Source organism: Apus apus, chromosome 1 (genome assembly GCF_020740795.1).
Source record: "Apus apus isolate bApuApu2 chromosome 1, bApuApu2.pri.cur, whole genome shotgun sequence".
NCBI classification, from domain to species: domain Eukaryota; kingdom Metazoa; phylum Chordata; class Aves; order Apodiformes; family Apodidae; genus Apus; species Apus apus.
Window position 1 is genome coordinate 53420775 of NC_067282.1, and position 27263 is coordinate 53448037.

A 27263-nucleotide genomic window follows, 5' to 3' on the forward strand; every position below is an offset into this window, starting at 1 on the left:
ACGGCCTCAAGCTGCTCCAGGGGAGGTTTAGGTTGGATATTAGGAAGTATTTCCACACGGAGAGGGTCATTAGACATTGGAATGGTCTACCCAGGGAAGTGGTGGAGGCACCATCCCTGGATGTGTTCAAGGAAAGGCTGAATGTGGCACTTAGTGACATGGTCTAGCTGATGTGGTGGTGTTGGTCATAGGCTGGACTTGATGATCTTAGAGGTCTTTACTAGCCTTGGTGATTCTGTAATATTCTGTTCTAATCATTAGTATATAAAAAATATTCCTGAGAAACCATTCAGGTCTTTTCTTCATCTAAAACAGAACCAAATAAATTGTCTTTCAAGGACTTCGGAAGGCTTTAGTCAGACGTTACTGAAGTTATTAAGCCTAGTTCACAGTCTACTCAAAATTTACTTAGGATTCCCTCATATATGCCATATGGTAATTCCAGTGTTAAGAAAAATGCAAGAACATAAAGCATAACAGCTGAAAAGGGCAAAAAAGCAAAATGTGGAAAACAAACCTACCCAAAAATTATGAATAAAATATAGCTTTGTGAACAAAAATAGCTACCATTTACAATCACACTGGAAGGATTTAAGTTCATAAGCAATCTAACATGCTCAGCACAGTATATTCTGAGCTTGCCATCTTTCTCCTCAGAGGAGATGGAGAACAGCTGTTCAGTTTGCTGTATAGTGTACCACATTATCAGAGCTTTGCACTTGAGCCACACCTGCTGATAGATCTCTCATAAACAGAGCTAATCACAAAGCCAAGAACTAAAACGAGTGTTCACAAGAAAAGGCTTAAGCTTACATTCATGTGCTCATCAGTAGGTGAAGTGGTTGGACCATTTTGACCTAGCTCAGGAAAGTATAAGAAAAGCACATAAAAACAGCATAAGAAAAAGTTGTATTTTTTCTAACGCACTAATTACACAAAATGTTCTGGTTGCAAGAAAACTTTGTTAAGTCTACCTCTGAATGTTTAGACTGCTGCAATGAATCTCAAATTACTGAAATGGTGTGCTCCAAGCTTCCTTAGTAATCAGAAGGTCAGATGGCACCTTCACAGAATTACAGAATGGCCTGGGTTGGAAGGTTGGGCTAAAGATCAAGTTCCAAGGCCACTCTGTTGGCAGGGGCACCTCCCTCTAGACCAAGTTGCTCCAAGCCCCATCCAACCTGGCCTTGAACACTTCCATGGAGGCAGCATCCACAGATTCTCTGAACAACCTGTTCCAGTGTCTCACCATCCTCACAGTAAAGGATTTCATCCTAATACCTAAACTAAAGCAACCCTCTTTCAGTTAAAAACCTTTGCCCCTCATCCAATCACTACACTCCCTTTCCATCTTTCCTGTAGGCCCCCGTTAATATGAGGTCTCCCCGGAGCCTTCTCTTCTCCAGGCTGAACCCCAACTCTCTCAGCCTGTCTTCAAAGGAGAGGTGCTCCAGCTCTGATCATCTCCATGGCCCTTCTTTACCTGTCCCAGCACCATCTTCATCCAACAATTTGACACATTTCTTACATGCAGGATCTACAAAATTACCCCTTCACAACATTTCAGGTCGAAAAATCCCACTGTGCCAGATTGTCATAACAAGTTCTGATTCCAAAGAAATTCTAGTAACTTCACCTACTCCTCCAAATCTTAACCAAGGCAGTAACTGGAGAGTATAAAATTTCTTCCTAATGCACATGGGACAGGGATAACACAGAGTATGAAGAGTCCCTCAAACTTTACTGCTCTTCAAATAAAGTACATCACTTACCATTCAGAAAGCAAAACATCCTTTGCTCATCTTTCTCCTACTTTGAAGGTAAGTAGCAAGTTTCTACCTGCCTACCCAGGGTAAGGAAGATGATCACCTGTCAGTCACTCTTGTGCATTACACTCTTACGTAAAAAGTACTATGGCCAAGTCAGTCCATTTGGTCAGCTGGCCTTTACCATGTGACCATTCCTTCTGAAGAGTTTGTCATGAGAAATGATATGCAATGTGCTGCAGTGACAGGTTGATTTGAGTGCAGTGCAGGATGATATGATATAGGAGGAAAAAAATCAAACACATTCTGTATTAAACTTGGTCAGAGAAGCTAAGTAGGAGAGATGCTCTCATGGCATGATCCTGAGCCTCCTCACACTACTAACAGCAACTGAATAGTCAGAGTTTGATACAGATTAGAGTGATCTGGCTTTAGAGAGTTCCCCCCAACCAGGGAGCCTTCAGACAGACTGACCCTGCCAAATGCAGATCAGATGGCTGCACAACAACTTGTGCCAATAGATGGGAACTGACGGGACCCTTCCAGAAGCAGGAGAGATTCTGAACACAATATGAAACTCTACCATTAAGAGCTGTTGCATAAAGCATTTTTTAATTGTTACTTAGCTTCAGTGCAGTTCAAAATTTTCAAGTGTCCTAAAAAAAAAATTAATTCAGGCCACATATTCTAATATACTGAAAATGAAGTTTGGGAAGCCTTTGAAGGAAAGAAGAAACATAAAAATGTTTAATACAGTTAGAAGGTACACGTATTAGGACATTTACTGTCTGAACTAGCAAGCAGATAGACCACAGTACAAATTCCACTAACTGGTAGCAAGGGAAAGCTGTCATGTCAATGGGTAATGGATTTTTGTTTGGTGCTGCACATGAGCAGCTTTTTCATCCTTTTCTCGCTGGTGCTGAAGAGCCACATCCATTCTCCTGTTAATTCTCTTGTGAAGGCCACAGGAGAAGACTGGAAGACAGTTAGATCTGGCTCCTCTCATTTTATCCACAAAAATAGAGGAAAATAATTACTTTGAAAAACAGCTTAACTAAAATTATTTCATGAATGAACACACAAAAATCACTTATCTAGTACAGCTAATTAAAAAACCAAAGATGCATATACTACAGCTTCAGAAAGTATCCAATTTATTGTCTCCTCCCTATAGTCACAAAACAGGTCCACCACAACCATAAAGCTGATATGAATCTAAAAAGAAAATGAACTTTGCTCACATTTTGCTGACATGCTGTAAATACAAGATTAAAAAAGAATCCTCTCTCACTAAAAGATTTAAAAGAAGCTAAAGCTCTCTGGAGCTCTCTCTCCTCTTAAGTCAATGGGACACAGAAGCAGTTAGTGGTACCAGAAAACCACATCATCCTCCTATTTAATCAGCAGAGTACCTGATTTGCAGAAATTTAATTTCTGTAAAAATTAATGAAGATTTTGCTTTCCCAGGTTTCTCCAAAGTGTTGCTCACTTCTTTCTCAGTCATTTGTCAGATTCAAAAGGAAGAGGATGTTTTATCAGTTTGAATCAGATATGAAAAAAGAAAACAATAAACAGCACACAGAGATTGGCATTTACTCAAACCTACAACACCACAAGGAAGCAGATTCTCTCTGAAGCTCTGCAGAAAAAAAGATCTTCCGGTCTATTATTTCATATAATACAAAAGAAAATATGCTGGGTAGATATAGTATTGTTGAACATCAGTTATGGATCAGCTGATGTGGATATAACTTAGCCCAATCAAAAATGCAAAATCAGTTTACAGGCACTAAAAGTCAGTCTTTAAACCAGGCTCAACTTTCCTATTCATCTGCAACAAGCAACATTTTTATTTCCATAATCTAAGATATTGCTAAGAGCACAGGGCTTCATGGGGTCCAGCACTCGAGTTAGCCAATGCTGTTATCTGTAGTGTACTGTAAGGAAAAGAAACTAATCAGAAATAAGCAACCTCATAAAAGGAATATTAAGTTAGGAGTTCAACAGTTTCCTACATTATATTTTACAGAAAAAATAATACAGCACATTTTTTCTTATATGTTTAAATTGAGACAAATGCAATCTTCACCTTGTGAAGACTGTAGCGCCTCATGCTACAAAACATCATTTACCTTATAAAAACACATTTAGCACACACACCTGCAAATCAACAAGTCCCCATAAAGAGCAGAATGGAGCTACAAGCACTAAGAGGCAACAATGCACATGAGTTTATGAATATAGTGTTAAATATTTCTCAACACTGGTCTGAGGCAAGCCACATTGGAAAAATGATAAGACTAATATTAAAAATGGGTAACAGCTCCCTCTATCTTATTGTCCCACAATGACAATCAACTCTAAATAAATTGCCCAGGCTGTGTTATTTTTTAATCAACTTAAAAATCCATTAAAAAATTTACATGCATCGTAGAGCTTATTCTTAAATATTCCATTACTCATTATCGCCTTTCTTAGGTATGGTTAACTTTGCTTGGTAAACTTTGGGGCAGTGGGAGGGAATAAGCTGCTATAGATTTGTGTAAAAAACTACCACTATGCATATGTTTAAGCAACAATTCACTTGCATTGGAAAATTCAAAACTTTTAAATCTCTAGGACTTGAAGGAAAGAAATGCACTAAGTCACTTGTTCTCATTTTTACATAAAGAGAACAGAAGTGTTTGCTGGGGCTAGAGAGACAGAGTGAGCCATACAAAGAGCAGGCTTTTTTGAACAGTGTTTCTTAAAACAAAACAAACAAACAAACAAAAAACCAAAAAACCCCCACAAACAAAAAAAACCCACAAAGAACTAACTTTCCAGGGTTTTAGGTTTTCTTCCTTCCAGTTTAACCTGAAAGCCTGAAAATTCTTGTTCTGTTCACCAAGTCTGCAAGGGGCTGTAACAGAAGAGTGTGGGGGGGTCCAAGATAAAATTAATACAGTCTAAATTAGAAAACACTGTGCTTTTCTTTATAAGAAACATTTTGTAGATGGTCCATTTAAACACAGTAATACTTTTCAGAGTGCAAAAATTTTGAAAAGACCTTCTATATTGCCAGTATTTACATCAGATTGTTAATACAATGTGGTTCCAGTTGTTTGATTTCTAGCCTCCTGTGTGATTTGCTTTACCTTCAAACACAAAGTAAGCACGCTGTGTCCTTTCAAGTTCTCTTATCAGCACAGAAACTTTCAACACTAGAATCAGACTTGAGCAATGCTCTGCTGTACAGAAGAGCTCAGGTGTCTTACATTTGATACTGCTCTTGTGTTTCCAAACAGAAAGATGGCCTCCAGAAGTTCCAACTTCTCAGAAACATCATCTGATTTGATAAGCAGTTACTATGATAATGCAACTGGAAAGCACGTGTTCTGATTTGGTAACTTCTACAACACCTAGCACAACAGCAGTTCATCCCAAGTAAGGTTATGAGGCAACATCTGGAAAATCAGAATGCTTTTCCATTGGCTTGTCTTGCTTGCTAACCTCAAAAGCAAAGTTATAATATGATCTAATACAAATTAGAGGAAAACAAGTGGCACGGAAAACAGCAGATGATTCCTTTTGTGAACCTGCCCACCTAGCCAGGAAAAGTTAATTCATATGCAGTGCTCCATCAAGTAAAGTTGTTTCAGTATCACACAGGATGCTTACAGTTATAAACACTCAGTTCCCTCAACATTACAGCAGACTCTCAGGGAAATGCAATTAAAAGAACTGATTAGTATCACAGAAAACTTGTTGCCTCTCAAGTCCTGACAGCTTATTCTGTCATCTTTGCAAGGAATACTCATAAAACCCCTCAAGTGCTAGGTAAATCACATAGCAATTGCCCTTATAAAAGGAATACACCCACACCTGAAATAATGTTTTAGGCAGTAGTCAATGATAAGTATTACTAAAACCAGAAGCCGCCTGTTCCAAATGCTTTTGAGGATTGCTATCTAATACAATTCTAAGGTTTCTAAGCCAGAAAACAAGCTGTTCTGCTGTTTACATTTTGTTACACCACTAGCAACATTATCCGTCTTACTTATTACCTTACTGCACCCAATACCAGTGAAAAAAATATCTACGTTTAACTGTGGCAGTAAAAATCTACTGCAACATCACAACCCAATGACACAGAAATGGACCCCAAAGCCAGTGTTAAAGGAAACATAACACCCTAGTTTTGCTTTGTGCCTAGCAGTACACTTAGTGCAAAGTGTCTTTACACTATTTCATCTAGTTTTCCTCAATAAACTAGACAAAAAGCAGAAGCAAAATCTATAAGCCATGTATAAGCTTGTCCATATATGTAACAGATTAAGACCAAAATAGCAACTGAAATGACAGCAAAGACATTCTTTACGTGACCTCTGTCTAACCTAAATGTTCTTCCCTTGAAATACTGATCTTTGTTTTGAACATATCCATTTAATCTGAAAATGAAAAAAGGGAGGGCAAACACTTCACATATATTAATCCATGAACATAAAATTTAGTAGTACCTGGAAAATTATAAGGATGGACTTGACACATGGTTATAAGTAAACACAGTAATATTTTATACTTTTTCTTTTTGAGAATGTAGTCTTACTGATCAACTGCAGTACTCCAAGTATCTGCAGAAACACTAATATCCTCTCTGAGTATTCATGGGGGAATAAAAACAGTTCTAAATAAAGTTAAACATTCCAAAGGCAGGAAAGCACGCACAAGATTAGCTCATATTGTACTGATGAAAATCTGGACCAGAAATCAGAACACACCCATACAAAAAAAACCACGTTTTACAAACAACTGCTCTGAGGAGAATAAAACTGAAGAAAACTGTACAGAAAACTTGTCTAACACACATGTAAGCTTTCAGTTACATCCAATAACAAAGCACATAAAGTTACAGATACGTATTTACTAAGTAGAGATGGCCAAAATCTTTTTGTTCAATTCTTAAGTGCATAGCATGGAGCTCAAATAAGGCTCCCTTAACTAACTAAAACCACAATCAAAAAGGAGATGGTCATCCTTTAATTCAGAAATAAAGTATGAGATATTACCAAGTGAAACCGGAATTTCAGAAGCAACTATCACAGTACTTCTTTCTACTGATACGTAAAAGTTACTAGTTTAACAACCCTTCTCTGTTATTTGAAAAGGTTTATTGTCTTATCTGGAGAGACTTGGTGGATTCGTTACAGCTTGCTTATTACATTCTCCTGCTGTACGATTAAAATTCCAACACTAAGTGTGCAGTGATACAAAAAAAAGGTTCTTATTTGATTAACTCCCCCACATAAAGAAACATTCCCTTCTCCCTCACTGGAAGCTGCTTTAAAACTTCAAATTCTTAAATGGTGTGCATTGAAAGCATTGAAAAATAGATCCTTTAACAGAATTACACCTGAATTATTTAGTTCTTAGAACATGAGGTAAAATTTAACTATTCCACACAGTCTTTAGAGAGTTTAAATCCATTTTAATTGAAAGATACACTGGGAAGTTAAAAAAAAAGACAGGTGATAAAATGGATCTTAAAGTGTAAATAGCTCTCATGCCAGGTTCAAAGAGCTGTACAATTACACCAGACAGAACAGACACCAAAAAGCAGCTAGAAAGAAAACTAAATTCCAAAGTCATATTCCAAGAGAACCAAAGATTTAGTAAACCAGAACAGCAAAAATTAATTAGAAGGGCAGAAAACACACAAAGAATGAAACCTCAATCTTGAACACACCTTCTGCACAAGTAAAAATTCAGGAACTTCTCATTTAGCATCAGATTAAGCAATTTTTCACTGGCAAACAGAACTGAAATTATTAAAGGGAAGAGATAGCTTGTTTAAACAGTTCTTACCAGCACTACCACAGGACTCTCTGCTTCTGCTTCACAAGGACCTGCATCCTTGCACTTCTGTGGAGACTCTTTAATAAGCTCTTTTTTAGGATTTCTGTTTGTTCTTGCCTGCATTCTTTGATTGAAAATACAAACCACAGCAAAACCGTATGCTTTTTGGCATTGAAATAATGAACATGCCCGTGATCCAGTGAAAACAATAGCTTTTTCCCCAGCACAAGCAGCAGAAAGTAGAAACTAACTTCTCAGCTGCAGTTTGCTAAATCTGTCATGGTGGGAATGTATGACAGACAAAGGCCAGCCCCTCAGCATGTTGTACTCCTCCGGAAAGAAAAAAAAAAGAAAAAAGAAAAAAGGTGGATCCATTTTAATGCCTTAAGGTTATGAGTCAAACACAAAAAGAATGTGCATTTCTAAAATAACCATTTTAAACAGTCCAAGTCTTTACAGCACTTAAAAAAATCAAGACTTAAATACTTCACAATATTTTTCTTGTAAAAATTAGCCACTAATTGACAACTAGACCTCTTCAGAAGCACAAAACCCTAAGTGTTGCTTTTTTTTTTAACACTTACTCAGGTGCTATCAACAGCCAGCCACTAACCAAGCACATTCTCTAGAATGAATGTCCCAAACAGATATGTTGCTCTTTCTATGGGTGTAGGTTGGGGATTCTCTTTTTAATCTTAGTGCTAAATCCATATTAAAAATTTACATCGACATCAAATTGTCTTCATAGTAAAAATATTATATCCTCTACAAAGATACAAACTAAAAAATAAAAAACCTCTTTATACCTTCAACTTTTAAACTCAGTTCTTCAAGTAAACTGTCTCCCCCTCAGCCTCTCTCTTTGCTTAAGCCAGTTAGCTCACTTCTGTCTTGCACATTATTAGTGCTTTCAGCTCTTCTCAGAACCCTCCAGCAACACAGATATCACCCTCAAAACAAAAACCAAACAAACAAACAAAAAACCCAAAAAACAATGTTTAGAAGACAAAGCAAAAAAACTTCACACATCTTGAGTAACATCACTTGACAGAACCTCGGCTCCCCAGCCATGCAGACCAGCCAGCCATTACTTACTGCTTTTGGCTTCCATAGAATTTTCTTTCTGCTGACAGTACAAAACACTGAGGATGTATCTCTGCTGTGCTCTGATAAGTTTTCAGAAACGTGTCTTAGCCTTGGGATTCAAAGCTACACAGTGCTTGGAGCTAGTCTCTTTCATACCTGTCTTTAACTGCAACATCAACCCAACCCAACATAAGAAGGACATGGAGCTCTTGGAACAAGTCTGGAGGAGGGCCATGAACATGATCAGAAGGCTGAAGCACCTCCCTTATGAAGACAGGCTGAGAGAGTTGGGGTTGTTCAGGCTGGAGAAGAGAAGGCTCTGGAGAGATCTTACAGTGACCTTCCAGTACCTGAAGGGGCCCACAGGAAACTGGGAAGGGACTTTTTACAAGGACTTGTAGTGATAGGACAAGGGGTAATGGTTATAAACTGGAAGAGGGGAAATTTAGACTAGACATTAGGAGGAAATTCTTCACTGTGAGGGTGGTAACTCACTAGAACAGGTTGCCCACAGGAAGTTGTGGATGCCCCCTTCCTGGAAGTGTTCAAGGCCTGGCTGGATGGGGCTTTGAGCAACTTGGTCTAGTGATAGGTGTCCCTGCCCATGCAAGCAGGTTGGAACTAGATGATCCCTGGAGACATTCAAGGTCAGGCTTGATGGGGTTCTAAGCAATCTGTTCTAGTTTAAGATGTCTCAGCTTATTGTAGGGGGGTTGGACTAGATGATCTTTATAGGTCCCTTCCAACCCAAATCATTTTACGATTATAAGTTATGCTTCAACTTTGCTTTTGTAATCAAGTCTACTGTTCAACTGCTTACAAACACTGCCCATGGTACACACACCTTCAAAATAAGAAGCAGCAACTTTTATTGTGATCAATTCTGTACACTTCTTCAGCATAGTGCAAAGCAATTTTGTATGCAACCTAGTTGACTTTTTTGGTAATTTTGAAGGTTTGACTAAGCTAGCTTCTTTAAGCATATGATTGTATGCTAAATTCTGACTGAAAAAAGGGAACTCTGATGAGCAGTTTTCTCACGGTTTTAGGAGGGGTATTTTGGTCTTCCCTTCATTTCTTTTTAACATTGATGAGTTGCAATCTCCAAGTGCGCAAACCTCAGTGGCTGTATTTACCAAGCAAAAATACATCTGAGAGAAGCACATCCCTATTTTAGACTCCCTGTCCACTAAAGCAACCGGACAGCTGTGGAAACTAAGCCACCACCTTTCATTCAGTTCTCAACTCTGCTCTACTTCTTTGGACAGTTAATTATCTCACTTCAATATAAATGACATCCTAAATTTAACTCAACATGAATTTTTATCTATTCTGGAACAGAAAGGAAAGTCACCTTAATCTGCAAAAAAAGCAGATCAAGTTAGGGAGAAGATCAAATATCCTTTTTTATTGCTAGTATTTTTAAGAAGGCACAATTTCAGGTAGAGGTGTTACCCTTCAGACCTAACATAACATAATGTAACCATTCCTCTCTCTTCTCCTTCTCTCTGTTCTCCCACCTGCTTGAGATATTGTTACTTCAGCTTACTGGGATTGTGAAATGGAGCCTAAACAAGAGTTGGGTCAGACTCCTCTCATCCACAATGCAAGCACATTTCTAATGAGTGGACTGAAAGAATTAATAAAATTAACTATTACACAAGACAAAAATGATTTAGTATGCTTCTGTCTCTTTCCTGATGAAAAACATGTTCAGTGCAATCACTTTTTAAGCACACTCTCTAATATATAGGCACAACTCCAGAAAACAACACTCTATAAGGCTTCTTTAAGAGTTAAGAAGGAAACTAGCAGTTTAGTCAAATTTACAAAAACAGATCTTCCTGTGTAAATTAAGGTAGACAATAGTTCAAGAACATTTAGTTACACTTTTATTTTGCACCAGCCTCTTTTGTTTTCAGAAAACGGAAGTCCAGAGTAGCTTAGGCTAAATTATACCATTACTTGAGGATGCAGCTGCCAAACAGGAATTTGTTCCATTGAGAGGAGCTGCAATTATACTTAACTTCACTTGAAGGCATCTCGATTACTTTAATTCAGTATAAATGCGACTTTCTTTTCTCATCATTCTCCCTATTATTCTCAAAACATGATGAAGGGCAAAAAGAACGCAAACAAGCCAACATTTTTATAAGAACAGTTTAAAAATACAGAAGTTATTTTTTTCCTACTGAATGGCTAATGTTATTTCCAGCTTGCAATGCATTAACACACAAATACCATTAGAAGAGGTTCTTCATTTAACAACAGAAGCATGAAGCAGCATCTCCAGAGCTATATCCTGCATGAAGCAGACCTTGATTGCTAAATTGATGTACACTTCCAACATAAAGAGGTACTGGCTACACAGGCACCACACAATCAAAAAAATTCAGTTGCTTGAATAAAGAGGTATATTTCAAAACTTTACAAATAACATGATACAAAAAGTGAAAGATTAAAAACAGGATTTTGACATGCTAAAGATGTATAAACTGGTTACATGACCTGTAGTTTTAAACCATTTAGCTGCAATTTAAAAAAAAAAAGACATATATATTACTCAATTTGTTGTATCAGGCAGTTATCTGAATAAGGATCAACAGAGAATCCTGAAAAACAATAAATGTACAAAAAGAATGTCACTATACAAAAGTTACTTGACTGCATTTCCAACATGGCTCCCAAAATGGCAGGAAATTGCTAGCTAAATAGGGACCTATCTGCAAAATAACTCAGATTATCATGGAAACGGTGCATTTCATCTTTTTACAAACACAGTGACTTGAAGGATTTCCCCTGGTACTTTTAATGAGTACTTTTAATATTATTTCCAATAGCCAAATAGTTGGCTCTCTTCCTGCATCATATACCCTTAAGGAATTACCTACATAATTACAAAATAACATAGGTAAGAAAGTACTTTTTATTCCCTGCATAACTCAGTGATTCATCCAGCAAGTTTGCTGCCCAAAAGACAAGTACTCCACATGTACCCTTCCCATTCCACTAAATCACTTTTCACTCCAAGAGCTCGCTTTCCTAATGTACAATACTACATAATGTTAAAGAGTAAGTGATAGCAAGGGAACAGGCAGCATATGAGAATTTCCTCTGAACTCTGATGGAAGAAAGGATGACGACCCAGTCTCACCGTAGGAACAGACTAAAACCTGAGCAGTTAATGGCATTTCTTTTGCTCCAAGTCCCATTTACAATCTGCACCAAGATCACTAAACTCAGCTGTAATTAGAGCCATCATATTTGTTAGCTGTTCTAGGAAAAGAACCAGTAGCAACTGGGGGAGAAGAGGAGAGGAAGAAATAACCCTGCGATAGGTTTGCATATGTATGTGAAAACGAAAGGATTTTACAACATCATTTACTAAAATCCTACATCTGTTCCCTACTCTTTTCTGGCTCTTTAAATCCCCTGGCAACTCACAACATCTCTTAACAGAAAACTTTAAAAAAATGAGAAGGATTGGTAACTGGAAGGGTTTTGACATTTTGTTTTGTTGGGAATTTGGGGGATTATTTTTTGTTTGTTGGCTGGTTTTTAGGTTGGGGTTTTAAGGCATTAGCTCATATGAAAATATGGACCCACTTTTAGCAGACTAACAAGCACCATTAAAAGCAAATACTTCTTGCTCTCTTCTGCATTAGTAAGGGATACTCTAGCACTGTCCTGCCTTGGCAGCCTGCCTTGTAGCTGTATTAAAGGCATAACATTTCACAGATCAATGGAAAATTCAGTGTTGCAGCTATGCTTATGTTAATACTCTAATTTCAGATTACAGTCAAGATTACTCTCAAAACATTATTTTTAGGGAGACAGTCAAGTAGCCTCGAAAGGACAAAGGTGCTGAGATACCACACAGAAGAGGTGTCTATCATAAGTAGGTTGCCTTGATGAAAAAACCTAACAGCAATATACAGGTCTCTTCAAGAACCTGGAATAAAAAATCCTGATCTGCCTGTTTTAGCTGCAGCATAAAGTTAAAGGATTCTCCCAGTCAGTGCCTCTATTGAGTTAATAATAATTCTGTACAATACATTTTTTAAAAGCTCTTTAGTTAATGGAATAAGAATTTGGCTAATGTTGTAACATCAACATGGTGTATCTCATTGATATCCCTCAACTAGACATGACTATTTGTCAGATAAAGTATAGTACCTTAGATTGGACACACTATGAAAAATACAAAATATAATACATTTAGAATCACTGCAGAACTAAGCAAAATGCAGACGAACTTAAGTCTTGTCCCTGTTACACTTTTGCGTACTGCTATCTACGATGTATTAACTTCAGGTTGCTTGACTCACTGGTAACTGATTAATTTCATATCATCCTGGTCACTATCTGTTTTGAGGAAAAATCTGATTTCCTTATGGTCCTAGAGGAAATAAAAAAAGGGAAGGAAAAAAAAATCAGTAGCATTTAGTCAGGATAGGAGAATTCAAGATTAAAAATGCTCTTCTACTGAAGGATTTAACTGTTGTTCTGACAAACCTCCTTCTAGACAGGACATGTACCAGCAGACTTAACTGTGACAAGAGTACTGGACTAGAGATGGCTATTTTCCTATCTGGACAGTACCTTACAATTACCAGAAATCTCATAGGACAGCACAGACACCAAACCAAAGACAAAAAGCAAGTCAAAACCCTAAGTCTGAAGATCTCTCAAACCAAAGCAGTTCTGTGCCAAGCAAGGCTGCAGTAGGGGACTTTCCACAGTGTAACACCAATTTTATAAGACATTTTCCAGGAGCACTTTGCTCCATGAGGAGACTGTTAATTCACCTCTGTTCTTGGGCTGAAAGTAAGAGTGCATCTTGGTTTCCTTCTGAACTGAAATAAAAACCTGCCTTGGATTTCACACTGCAGAGTTCTAAGGAACAAGAACATGGCAATAGTTAGCAGTTGGCTCCCAGCTTTACTTTAATTACATTTTATTTCCTGGCAGAATAGGATACCTCCATTTTTAATTATTCAAATGAGCATTTCAGGCTGTTACTAAAGGAGGTGGAAAGAAATATTAATCAGAAGAAAAAGCAGAGAAGACAACTCCTTTCCGTGTGCGTTCACAAAGTCTACACTCTTGAAAGCACACCCATGCAGCTGCTCCACCGTACAAGTCTTCTTCCCATTTCTCAAGATCATATAAGGCTTTAAAGTTGCTTGTTTGGTGGTTTGTATTTTTTCTAACTGCATATATCTTGCTTGCTTTCAAAGCAGAATATCCAGCTCCTCCTGCCTCTGCTGCTACATTCAGTAAGAATATGTTTTCTACCTGGATGCAACCTGATGCCACATTCTTTGGCCCGAGTATCTTTCTATGCTAGTCCATCCTATTTTGTCATGGATGGAGAATGGCTTATGCACATTGGCTTGACCAACAATCCTCAGATTACATCCTCAGTCTTAAATAATTTTCCTGGAGATGCAATGCTTTGTTATCTTTTGCATGCCAGTGCCCTGAGTGTCTGACAATCTATGTCTGATGATCCACTCACATGCATCTTTCAAATAGGTTTACTTGCTGCAGGAACTGTGCTTGATGAATGGGATACCAGAGATGTATATTTGAGCATTTTTCTCAAAGGAGTCTAATGAAAGGTCAAAAGAAAAAATTCTACAGAAACCGTCAGGCAATGTGGCCAAAACTACAAACCAGCACATCAGACAACAGTTTTGTTTGTTGTTGTTTTTTTTCTCATCCAAAACAGTAGGATGAAAGAAGATAAAAGTGATCCCACGCTAGTGACCCATGAAAAACTATGCTACAGTTGTAAGCTGTACTTAAACATGTCTGTTTCTTCCTTCTTAAGAAGCCTAATCGGGTCTAGTGCTTCAGTTGCTGATGAATAAAAGCCACTTGTAATAAAAGTGAAGCAAGTTATGAGAGTAAAATAAGACAAAGTCATACAAATTATCAGCACACCATTAGGGAACTGCTGCATAAGCTGTTTAAACCCATTAAAAAAACACCACAACTTCCACTTAGTCAGCAGAATTACTTCCTTAGAACTTTCTCCGTTATTTCTATTTTTCTATTTCCTATATTCCTACTTTATTTTTACTAAGCTTTTCTACATTAAATAAGCAAGTTGATATTAATTTGACAATTCAGAAAGCAAGGATGGGCCTCAATGTAGGGCCTATTAATAGATTAATGTTTTAAGGCTTATTTAAACCCATCACATGTCAAATCAAGAAAACAGTCTTTTTTCAAAGTCAAGCACAAATAATTTTAAATTATTCTGAAATCAAAATACCTGCAACTTGAATTCTAGTGTGGAGTAATTTCCAGAATAACACAGCTCTCTGCTGCCATTAATCAAGCTTCCCACATGAACAGTCTTATCTTAAAGATGTCACAGTTTATTAATAAATCAAATTACTCATGAGCAGCACCAAATACGCAGTCACACAAGAACTCAGTAACACCTAATGATGGTGTTGGCGTCAAGTCAACAGGTTACATGGACTAAGAAACTGTAGTTACTAAAATACAAGGTTGGTTGTTCTGCTTCCAGCAAATACCTAAATCTATCTTATTAAAAGCTGGATATAATGCTATTTCAAAATGCCCTGCATTTCTTCTTGGAAATTGTGTAAGCACAGATTAAGTAATTAAGCATAATTTCCACATCACACTTAATAAAAACCTTACTTAAAATTATTAGGCCACATCTTGCACATGCTACAGCTACTAAACTACTTTCAGTAGCTTTACCAAACTACAAGATTATAAAGCCTAACAAGAGAAACATCAGTGCTTAACAGCCCATGAGAAGCAAACTGAATAAAAAAAAATTCAAGCATGAAAAAGAAGCATGTTGCTTTCTGCAATTTTCAGACCAATAGAAAGAAAAAAAAAAGTTCATGTCCTTCAGCCCAGTCTGTCTCACTTCAGAAGTTTCTCACTCATCCATCAGCCTTGCTAGTACACTCAGCTAGCCTCCTTCTTCATTGAATATTTTAACAGGCTTATTAGCAAAACCCAAAGTTTTAAAATCTCCTTAGTTTTCTTGTCACCACATAATTCTCCTTTTTTTTTTGCTCATTTTCCATGTTTGTCTATTATCTGAAACAGCTGTTTAGACTCTGAAACTAACCCTTAGGAGACAATCATTGGTTATACAATGATTACCAATAAAATGTAATTTGAATATAGAACACAGGCCATGAAAAAAACTCTCCTAAGATACTGCAACACAGCAGAAACAACATGTAACATGCTGAGAACGTATTTTTTAAAAAATCACAGGACAATCAAAACAAACTAAGGAATACAGCTGGAGCATACTAGCTAATATTTTGAAACTGTATCTTTCAACTTACTACAAAACTTAGCAAGTCAGAATGTTTTCCCAGTAAGTGCAGAAAAAGCTGTGCCCCAGGTGGACATTTGGGGAAAATATATTTTCATTAATTTTGTAGCAACTTTTAATAGCATCTCAAACTAAATTTATACTCTTTTAATAAATAGTGATTTTTTTACCCATGTGAACCTAAAGACCGTAGGGAGACCCTGTGTTCTAACAAGATAACATGTATGTGATGGGCTAGAAAAGTTCTTATGCCAAAGATAAGAAATACCATTTTCATTGCGAGTTTGAAACACATTAGATGGATAGAAATAAAGTGTACTCCTGAGAAGATATTCTCAGCCAGGCTTCATTTTATCTTTGGTTTCCTTCCTGGAAAAGAGCAGACTTGCTTAAGTTTGAAGCTTAATTAGATTGAGTAAGATTTAGATATAACCTCCTGACCTCTGGATTACAGGTTAAATAAGAAAAATGTATGCTAAATCAACTACTTCTGCTTCCTTATTTATTTACAGAACAGAGTTTTCCTTCAAGGAGAACTACTTCCTGAGAGCTTTCTGTTCACAGGAAATTTTCACAGATGTTCAACACTGGCTTTGCAAGAGAATCAATGTCTTTTTAAATTAAAGGACTCTCTGAAATTCTGGGTTCTGACAACAGCTCTGTATCAGGAGACATTTGATCCAAAACAGCTAATGAGACCAGATAGCAGGTACAGCCAAAAAAGCAGAGATAAGAAATTGCACCTCAAATTTGTGTTACAGCACAGACAAATAGGTGAAGTGACAGACTCACGCTTTCATTTGTTGCAACAACAACCAAAATAAAACAAAACACAGGGAAGTGACACACTGCCCCTCTCTTTTGGTCTTGGCAATACAGCTTCTCTTCAGAAGGACTCCTGTAGTCTTCAGCTCCTTGTACAGCTTCTCAGTAGAAGCAAGGTAAATTCTCCTCCTGAAAGTCACCTTTCAGAATTGGAAAAACTGGCCAGATAAGCTTTTACAGCAAAGAGTACAAAAATCATGTCATTTAAGAGTTCCATGTATGTACTCAGATGAGTTTCATAAACTCATGTTGTTGCCAGGACTGCAGCATCTTTCCCCTTCCCTTCATACTCTTAAGAGAACCCTTCTTTGCGCCAGCCTCGGACATCATCTCAGTAAGCAATGGACAGTGCCAGCTGTAACTATCAAGAGCATGAACTTTTAATTAAGTCCTATTTTTTTCCTTGTAAAATCTGACTTTGGTTCTTAGGGACTACACTAATCCAGTGCAATGAACAGAAAGTCATTCTGACCCCTCAATTCTGCACACTCTTCCATACTAACGCTCAAGTGTTCATCCCAGGAAGAAATTTATCTTGATCCACTACTTCCAGTTAAATCAAGCTGACAAAGCCATATGGGGGGGGGGACCAAACCCAAAACAGTATAATGATTTAAAAGCATCTTGAAAATTTTCAGTTGAAAAAAACCACCTTCAGTAACAAATGCGGACCTCTGGTTGTGAAAAGCAGACTAAACGTATCAGGTATCTAATCTTGCCAGTTTGCAAACCAATTCTGTAGGGCTACATTTTTTTAAAAAATATCGTGGGGAAAATACTACATGAAACAAAGAAAGAAACAAAATGTTATACAATGCAAACAATTTTCACTGCATCCTCCAAGTTATGATGTTTAATATTACATTTTTTAAAAAATATTTATTTATTCACTCATCTAACTATACATAGAATTTAAGGCCAGTAAAGGTGTTGGGTCTTAAATTCAATAGACTGCAAAAGTTATTGGAAGTACTCGTTGTCCAGAGTTTACCAAATGACCAATAACCATCTGTATGAGGCTAACTTAAAAATGGCTAACAGTGTAAAAAGACTCCTAATACCCAGAGGAAGCCATTTTATTTCTAATATCAAACCATACTAAGAATTTATAAAATGCAGTTCTATCATGAAGGGCAATATATGTATTTTAAGTTATTTTAAGCATCTGAAGGCAATCCAGGTTATTCTGTGTTCTTTCCTGGAAGCTTATAGGTGTGTACCCACATATATAAGCACACATATGTATGTGCATGGAAATGCACACACATGCATATAAACATACACACACAGGGATACATAAATACACCCCTCTTTTTTCTTATATTTGAGTTCAGCAAGAAAGGATCTGAACAGCATAACAACAAAGCTCTGTGAAATCTCTAAATGCTTTCCTGAACTGCAATTGCACAGCATGGCTATGGCAGCAGGCACAACAACCATGTCAAAATCTGTCCACTTATTTCAGTGTACCACACCCCTCTTCTTCCAACTACCCAGTCAGTGACAAAGCAATTAACAAGTAATGCCAAATTATTTAAAATCATATTTAATTCCTTAACTACCTCAATTCTGAAGCAAGCAGTGCACATTAGCACTTGCAATTCCACCCCCTCAAGCCTAAATGCAATACATCTGACGCCCAAATGCGTCATTAACCTGGGGGGGCACAAAGGCAGTCTCACTTTAGAACCTTTGCATCAGGCAACACCTAAAAAAGCCTCTGAGGGCAAAGCAGGTTCAGAAAACAGTTATTGCTCCCTTTAATAATTTTTTTTATTCTAGAATGCTCCTATATCCCTTTCAGTAAGTTAAGCAGAAATAGTTTCAGAGGAGAAAAAAGGGGAAAAAAAACATACTGAAATCCATCTGAAAAAAAAATAAACCTTAAATCCTGGGTTATGGTTTTCCCAACAATGCATTCCTTAGTTTTTCCAAACAACATAATTATCTGTTGTTCTTCAACTGAAGTGCCAAATACATTCCAAGAGTATGTTTAGAAAGATCTAACAGCAGACAATCTTCTATAAAAATCCTGTTTATGAACTGCAAAATCTTCAGAGAGATCAATACAAATCTAAATGATATAATGAATATTAATCCTAAGCTTTAACATTACAGCTACATGCACATGTATATTGTATGTCACATACATGCACTAACATCCAACAATATCAGGACAAGGTATATAATGTCTGTACATAGCAGATGTTAAATAAACACGCTATCCTGGTTTTAGTTTAGCTTTCAATTAGCGGATAAAATTATTAATGAAACAAGTTTGTATTTACCAGGGATGAATGAATCAATATTCCTGAATCTTCATTTGGCAAGCTGAATGCTGTGTATTCAAGGGCATTGTTTTCCCCTTGCTGTTTGCAAATATAACCACAGTTTCTCTCAAAAACTGTACGAATGCCTTTAAACAGAACCACACTTGTAGTGCAACCCATTCCCAGTCTGTTGAATTTTGCATTTCTAGCAGCCCTGATTGCATTTGCAGAATGTCTTCTTCCTTTGCTCGACTCGAATCATTTTCCTGTGCTTCACAGAAATATTTCTTTGTGTAATCTTCATTACGTCCGACATTTAGTGTGTTCCTTGACTAGAAACCATCAGCTACTGAAATGTAATCCTATTTGCTAAAGCCAAACACTGCCAAAAATCCAGCTGCAGAAGACAAAAAATCAGAGCGTGATGAAAAGCAAAGGATACTTCAACTGTAGAAGATAGGAGGCTTTCAGCATGTGCTGTACTCCGCAACAGAGATGAAAAGGTATTCCAGAGGGTCAGGGAAGGAGCTCCTGTATTTCAGACATCCTTAGAACATAATCAAAGATGAAAGGAAACTGCAAAGATACTGCTGCAGTTTCTGCTGCCAGCCACAAAGAATCCTCATCTGCTGCAAGAAAGCACTCTCCCAGAATGCTCAGCACAGAGTTTGAACTGCCAAACGTTGCTTTGCTTGACCTATATGTGCTTTTTAGTATTTAAAACAAAAATCTTAAAAGAAAAAGCTCAACTTATAAGGGGAAAATTCTTAAATCACTGTCGCTATGGAAAAAAAAAGGAAAAAAAAAAAACCAAAACAAAGCAGCTTGTTCTATAAACCTACTTCAATCAAATCTTTATGTCACCAGCAAGCTATTATCAGTTCAGGCAAACCACAAGGGAGATGAAGGCTGTCTTTACTTTTTCCATTCTTCCTCCCATGCAAAGTGATCAGGCAACTCCCATCTGCCAGAAACTGACTTTATCTAGTCCTTGATTGCAAACAGTCAATAGTCATAAAAAAAGGGGGGAAAAACCCCAAACCACAGCTAACTATTTCAGACCAGTATCCACATCTAAAACACATACATGAAGTTTAAAATACATACATTCCTTGGACTTACAGTGAAACACACCTGTACTAACTGAATTAATCACTAGAGGATTCTACTCCACATACTATAATGGTATCTGTCATTCAGTATAACTACAAGTAACTATCTTTAACTGAAACTGAGAAGTGTTACATTTTTTAAACTACATTTAAAGTAGTCCACATCACAGCAGTATAGATCACCCTGTCAGAGATTGCTGCTAAACTGAAAGCACTGTGATGTATTCACTTAGTTACTTAACAAATTGTAAAACAGGATGAAAGATTGACCTTACAAACTCAAAACTACTGCAATGGAGTTAAAATAAGCTAAATTAAAATTACTTAAGTGAAGCATGAAAGGGGGGAATAAACAGATTAATGTCATCAGCTGCAGACTTGCCCCCATGCAAATTAACTTATTGCAAGGAAATACTTGCATGCTATGAAACATTCAGAAGATTTATTATAATTTTTCCCTAGCATCTGGACAGTTAATATACCTCAGTAAGCTGCTCATTACATTTCTAACCTACATACATCATAGTAACATGCAGACACATCAATTAAAAAAAAATAAAAATTAAAAATCAATGTCTGACAGTGATCCAACTAGTTCCTGCCAATCCTTTATCCTCAAAGGCAGCAGTTACCACATTTCGCATCTTGTAAGAAATACAAATTGTGTTAAGGCAGTTCTGTTAATAAGGAATATCTTTTTGTACGGGGAGAATAAATAAGGCAATGGTGAAGAATTTTGCATAAATTCTACTCTGAAGGGCAAAGATACTTCACACAACCATAAATCTTGCAGAGCAATGCCTTTGTACTTCTTTCTACCTATCCCACTCTCTTTGAAAACAAGAAGCAGGTCAGTGGGGGAAATGCTCTGCTCTCTTCACCACAGTTGGAAAAAGACATTCATACAAATGTGTGAGGGAAAACAGTCATAGGAATTACCATGGAAGCCACTCCCAAAAAATACATTCAAGTTAGCTGTTTCTAGTGCAGAAGCCAAATTTATTCCCACCTGAAATGTAGAACTATAGAGTCTTGACAAAGTTCAGGTTCCAAATGTGTTATCAAAAGCTAAGATGGCATTAAAAACAGCACTGTTTAGAGGGCTTTCCATGCAATTTCAGGGATTTTATAATAGGAAATATTTCTAGAGAAGGAAAAAATAAAGTAGCTCATACCTTAAGAGGAAGAGAAAAATAACTAAGTTTACAAAAAAAAAAAAAAATCATGCACCAGACAGTTCCTTCAAATGCTTAGAAAATTACCTCACTTTTAAAGCAGCAGGTAGAATGTGGAGAAAGAGGAAGACAAAAAGATTTCACTTGGAAAGACAAACACATGACAGAATCATAGACTAAACCAAATTGGAAGTGACCCTGGGAGTTGTTCTAATTCAAACAAATTAAGAGCAAGTTTAATTCTAGGTTGTATCTTGAATAAATTTAGCATTATGTTTCTACACTATTTTACAAAAGGCAACTGAAACTGGCTTGGATCAACACAGTGGTAACAACCATGACATAAAAGCATTCCAAATTGAGCTGGAAAGGAAGATGAATATGGGGACATGTGAGGTGGGAAGAAACACCAGGGAGGAGGAGCCTGACCAGATGCTTAAAAGTTAGTATTACAAGAAATCTGAATGGTATGCACTGTAAAGCAGTCTGCCAACAAGTAGACTTTTTCTTCAGACATTAACTTGGTACAAAGTGGAAATTTGCAGCTTCACTAAGGAGATTCTTACAATTGCAATGAGTAAGAACACTGCACAAACAGTGAACATCCAGACACAAATGAGACAAAATATGGTATTATCCATCAAAGTATTACATCTCAAAGTGAAACAGGAAGCTGGAAAAATTCTTGTAAAGGTCTGACAGAAGGTTCTCTACCGATTGAAGAGAGCTGAAGGGCAGCCTATGGTAGGTAGAAGTATTAATCAATGGTAAAATAACAAAACAAACAAAAAAAATCAACATATGAACAGTCCCAGACTATACATCGTATGAGCAGCAAGCCAGATACTGCAAACCACCTTCAGCTGAGCCTGGGTTATGAAAAGGTCTTTTTCCATAAAGAAGTGTGGAGGGAAGGAAAGGACAGCTGCAAAGAGGAAACATCACTCATGTCTGTCTTCTCTTGGTTTGTGAGAAAGTGTCTGCACCGGGAAGCATGCAGACTTATGAAGAGATACTTGAATTAGTATACATTGCAAATACTATGTCCCTAAACCAAACCACCTGTTTATATGCGGAGCAACAAGCTGCTCCTTGCTGTAGACTATATTGAATCTTTACTGACTGCACTATGAAGATTCCTGAAGACAACAAAATTAATTAGGTGTTTTAAAACAATGTTTACAGTTTTCCATTTGACATTATTTAACATTTATAAAGGTAGAAGTCTTTAGAGAATCATTACCTGGGTTGATTTTAGAATCTTCAGGGTATCCTATAAAATTCTCATTAACAAAATGAGAACTTATTAGGAGCACCTAGAAGGAAACTGAACAGCTGAGAGAATACTGATCAAACTAGGGAGACTTTCCAATAGATTGTGTTACTACAAAACTACATGGACATTCTGTCTTCAGACATGCCACCATTGAACAAAAACTTTTCATAAAGACACAGGCTCGTATATGCATGAGAACATACTTTAGGCAGGATTCAAGCATCTAGGTCCTAGCATAAAAGCCACAAAAATATCCTTAGTACCTTGGCAGTACTTACATTTTTACCCACAATGTTATCCTTGATATTTAACATGCCCAAACAGATGTCATCTTGACAGAAGTGAACATCTGATTCCTCAGAGATCTTAACACATCCTGACTGAATTCAGATTTTCACAAAACATGACAGCATTTGTAGGTGGTGCAGCACCATATGATGTATGAGAAAAATCCAAGAAACCTTGGATGGTTCAGCCTTAAGCAAAAGGTAAAGGGAAACCTTATTGCTGTTTGCAACCTCCTAACAGAAAGGTAGAGAGAGGACAGAACCACACTCATCTTGAAGGTACAGTAAGAGGACAAGAGGCAATAGACACACAATATTACATTTGCATTAAAAGATTTTATTATTTTTTTTTAACCTTGAGGATCATCAACTACTGCAGTTAAAGTATTTATGTCGTTGTGGATATTAAAACCAGATTGATACAGCCTCTGAGCAACCTACTGTAACTAGACATCTTTTGAGCAGGGGATTGCACTACAGGATTTCCAGAAATTTTTCTTTCAACCTGGAAGTTTCCATGATTTTGTGGCATCACACTGTGTAGCCACACACTAACCAATGAGACAGAGAAAAAGCTCCAAGAGAATTCCATACTTCAAAAGAAAGCTGGTATAATTACTCTAGGAGATGGTCTTGAGAATAGCATGCTTGGATTCTCACGTAATTTTTTACCAAAAATCTGCACACTCAGCAAAGAAACAAAAAACTACTGTGACATGAGAATTACTGGGTTTACCAACAGGCTGATGATCAAGGCCGTTTATCATTCATATGAGATGCCCTGCATGTCAAAGATAATAACAAAAGTAAAAACTAGTACATATAAAAATTTGAGCAAAATTCAATTCTGTTGTAACTAGTCAGGGAAACTGTGGTAGCTGGCTAGTATCACAAGTTTCTTTTAACAGACAAACAAGGGAATGTTTGTGTCTCATGCCTTTTATATATTTAGAGAAGCAGGAAGGAGGCGTAACTGATGCAAAACTCAAAAAATGAACATGTATCATGAAGCATGAGACAAAATACCTAGCCCTTTTAACTGTTTCCCTATTTCAAGTCATAACATGAAATTTCTGGCATTGAAATATGCTCACTGGACTCCATCTAGTGGTAACACAACTTTGAGCTTTCTGAAGCTGAAGTGATTATTCTGAGCTCTTAAATAACTGATAATATAACCCCAACAGAAACTTTATTATTAGAGAGCCACAGCACAAGTTGCTAATCATAGGATATTATTTTCAGAAACACTGATGGACCCATGCCAGAATAAACAATGGTCAACAGTGGACTAGACATGGGAAAAAAAAAGTTAAACTAATTTTTGAGCAACCTTACTGTGTTTAGGGAAGATCAGCAGAAACTTCAATGCTCATACATCTTTTTATATGCCTAATCCCATGGAAATAATCCAGGTTCAAATCTTCCTTTTTCCTTTTGTTCCTAGTTCAATCAGGAACAAGTTCCAACTTCCCCTCCAGCAGACAATTAACTGTCAAAACATTATACTAGAAGTATTGTCCCTTGAGCTTTATGAGCAAGACTGCATATAGCAGGACTATTTTTTTTTTTCATATTAGAAGCCTCATATTTCATGTGCGGAAAAAACTTACTAGATCATGCTGCATGCTCTAGCTTGGAAGAAATTAACATAAAATATTACTGGTCCATCGAAGGCCATATACAACACCAGGCAAAGACCCCAAGGTGATAATAAGCCTGGCAAGCAAGAATCCCAAGACAACTTCTGAACGAAACTAAAATAGCATGCTTCATATAACTACGATGTGTGTCATCTCTTCATTAACCTGAATGCTCTTTTTAAACTCACTGACGTTTGAGGTCCAACAGGAATTTAAAATCCCTCTTGGACTAGCAAACAGTAAGAGGGAAGCCTGCTTGAACATTCTTAAAGGCACACAAACTACCGTGATTTTCAGTTAAACCACCTACTAAATAAGACGACATTACGCTAGATAGGGATTAGTGTCGATGCAAGTGGGTGCAAATGTGCCTGGTAGAAAGAGGCCTGAAATACCACTTGTCATCATCACTGCACTGGGGCAAGTGAGGAATAGGCTAGATGAGGTATCTTGCAGTCTCATTTTCAAAGCCTCGGTTCTGTTTTATTCTATTGCTTGGCTGTAGTAATTCACAACCATGTCTACAAACAAGCATAGAAAAACATCAAGTGATGTGCAAGCAGATTCTCTGCCGGTATCAGTGCCCTGGTGAGGAACAGTACTTCTTCTGAAACCAAAGGACATAAAGACCATTATGCAACATTAAAGATCAAAGTGCCCGAAATAGCACTGGTAATGTTATCAAACTGGAAAATGGATTACTACCTTTCCATCACCTTAAAAGCAAAGCCTGGTTTCTGTATGCTAATATGCACAGTACTAGCTAGCATTTCCATTTGACTTTTGATTTCTTCACAAACTTGTTAAAACAAGACTGAGAGCTTCCTTACTAGCCTTTGCCTCTCCCACTGAAAACACCTAGCTTTTTCTGCCAAGCTTCTATTTTTCTTATGTACATTTCAGTACTCCTTTCAGCATATGAAGGGCAGATGTGCCTTGAGTAACCAATAAGGTACCAAGATCATACATATTAATGTCAAAATAGAAGCATCCAAAGGCAGTGGAGGCCTCAGAATTGCAAAGTTAAACCAAATGAAAAATCTACAAGCTCAGGTACATTGAATTCCAGGCTCCTGAACTCAACTACATTTCACTAATGATAACAAAAATATGGCAATATATTACATCCTGCACTGATGTAACCAGATATTTAAATGCTTCCTCTACTTGAAATTATGCAAGCATTATCCATTCTAAATATAATGTGTTGTCACTCTTTGTTGGGGGTGAAATTTTATCATAGCAGAAATAAAGACTCCTGTCTTATTTCTCTGTTTACCAAATAACTTCTTCTCATCCACTGAGTACCTGGAACAACAGTTTAGTCTGTGCCTCGAACTTCAAAACTCAGACCAGTACCTGTCAACATGCCATCTCTTTTTAAATCAATAGCTACACCTGAGTATCAAAAACCACCCAGAAGTACACAAAGTAGAAGATAAGGATTATTTATTTACAGTGATGGATCTGTATTACAGACTTCCCTAGCAGCTCTGGATCAGCATTACTTCTTCTCAGCTTTGTTGTTACTAAACTTAGGTCTTCATCTTTTTTACAATTTTGGGAAGGGGGGTGGGGTTGGTTTTTTTTGTTTTGTTTGGGTTTGGGGAAGAGTTGTGTTTTAAAGTGTATTTTGATTGCTTAGTTAATTTTATGTGAGGTCACTTAATATTCCTACTGCATGAACAATTACGTTTCTTAGTAGGAGAAACTTCAAAAGGGACAATTTAATTTCAACTTTTAGGCACTGGAACATTGCTTATGCACAAACTCATTAATCCCTGAAAATTTCAAACAAGTTCAGAAGAGTTTTGAAAAGTGAATGGTTTTGTTGATTTAGTTTCCCTTGTTTTTTAATTTCCAGTATTCTTTCCTAGAATCACGTTGTGGGTTGACTCTGGCTGGACAACAGGTCCCCATCAAAGCTGCCCTATCACTCCCCTCTTCAGCTGAACAAAAAATAACAAAATGTTGTGAAAGGCTCATAGACCAGGACAGTTAAGATAACAACAGGGAGAGATCACTCACCAGTTACAGTCACAAGCAAAACAAACTCGACTTGTGGAAATGTATTTATTACCAATCAAATTAGAGTAGGGTAATGAGAAATAATAACTAAATCTTAAAATACTTTCCCCCCACCCCTCCCTTCTCCCCAGGCTCAACTTCACTCCCAATTTCTCTACCTCCTCCCCCCAGCGGCACAGGGAATGGAGGTTGTGGCCAGCTCATCACACCCTGTCTCTGCCACTCCTTCCTCCTCAGGGGGAGGATTCCTCATACTCTTCCCTGGCCCTATTGTGGGGTCCCTCCCACGGGAGAGTTCTCCATGAACTTCTCCAACGTGGGTCCTTCCCACAGGCTGCAAATCTTCACCATCTGCTCCACTGTGGGTCCCCTCCACAGGGTTCAGTCCTTCAGGAACAGACTGCTTCAGCATGGGTCCACCAGAGGGTGTTAAGTCCTCTCAGCAAACCTGCTCCAACATGGGCTCCTCTCCACAGGTAGTGCCAAAAGCGTGCTGTGGTGGGGCCACAGCCTCCTTCAGGCATCCACCTGCTCTGGTGTGGGATCCTCCACGGGCTGCAAGTGGATATCTGCTCCACTGTGGAACTCCATGGGCTGCAGGGGGAGAACCTGTCT

The 27263-nt window shown here is 37.5% G+C and overlaps 1 protein-coding gene across 8 annotated transcripts in view; it reads right to left on the reverse strand.

The window, feature by feature from the left end:
* DOCK9 (dedicator of cytokinesis 9) overlaps positions 1-19708 on the reverse strand; it is a 113195-nt gene extending 93487 nt beyond the window's left edge. For 4 of the 8 annotated variants that reach the window (XM_051619874.1, XM_051619913.1, XM_051619866.1 and 1 more), the window contains exon 1: positions 19146-19698. In XM_051619874.1, coding sequence (XP_051475834.1) covers positions 19146-19307 — 162 coding nt within the window. In that variant the 5' untranslated portion in view covers positions 19308-19698. Of the gene's footprint in view, positions 1-7613; positions 7878-19145 lie in introns of those variants that run through there. The other 4 variants (XM_051619905.1, XM_051619895.1, XM_051619884.1 and 1 more) reach the window with 3 other exon arrangements.
* Between the last annotated feature and the right edge of the window lie 7555 nt (positions 19709-27263).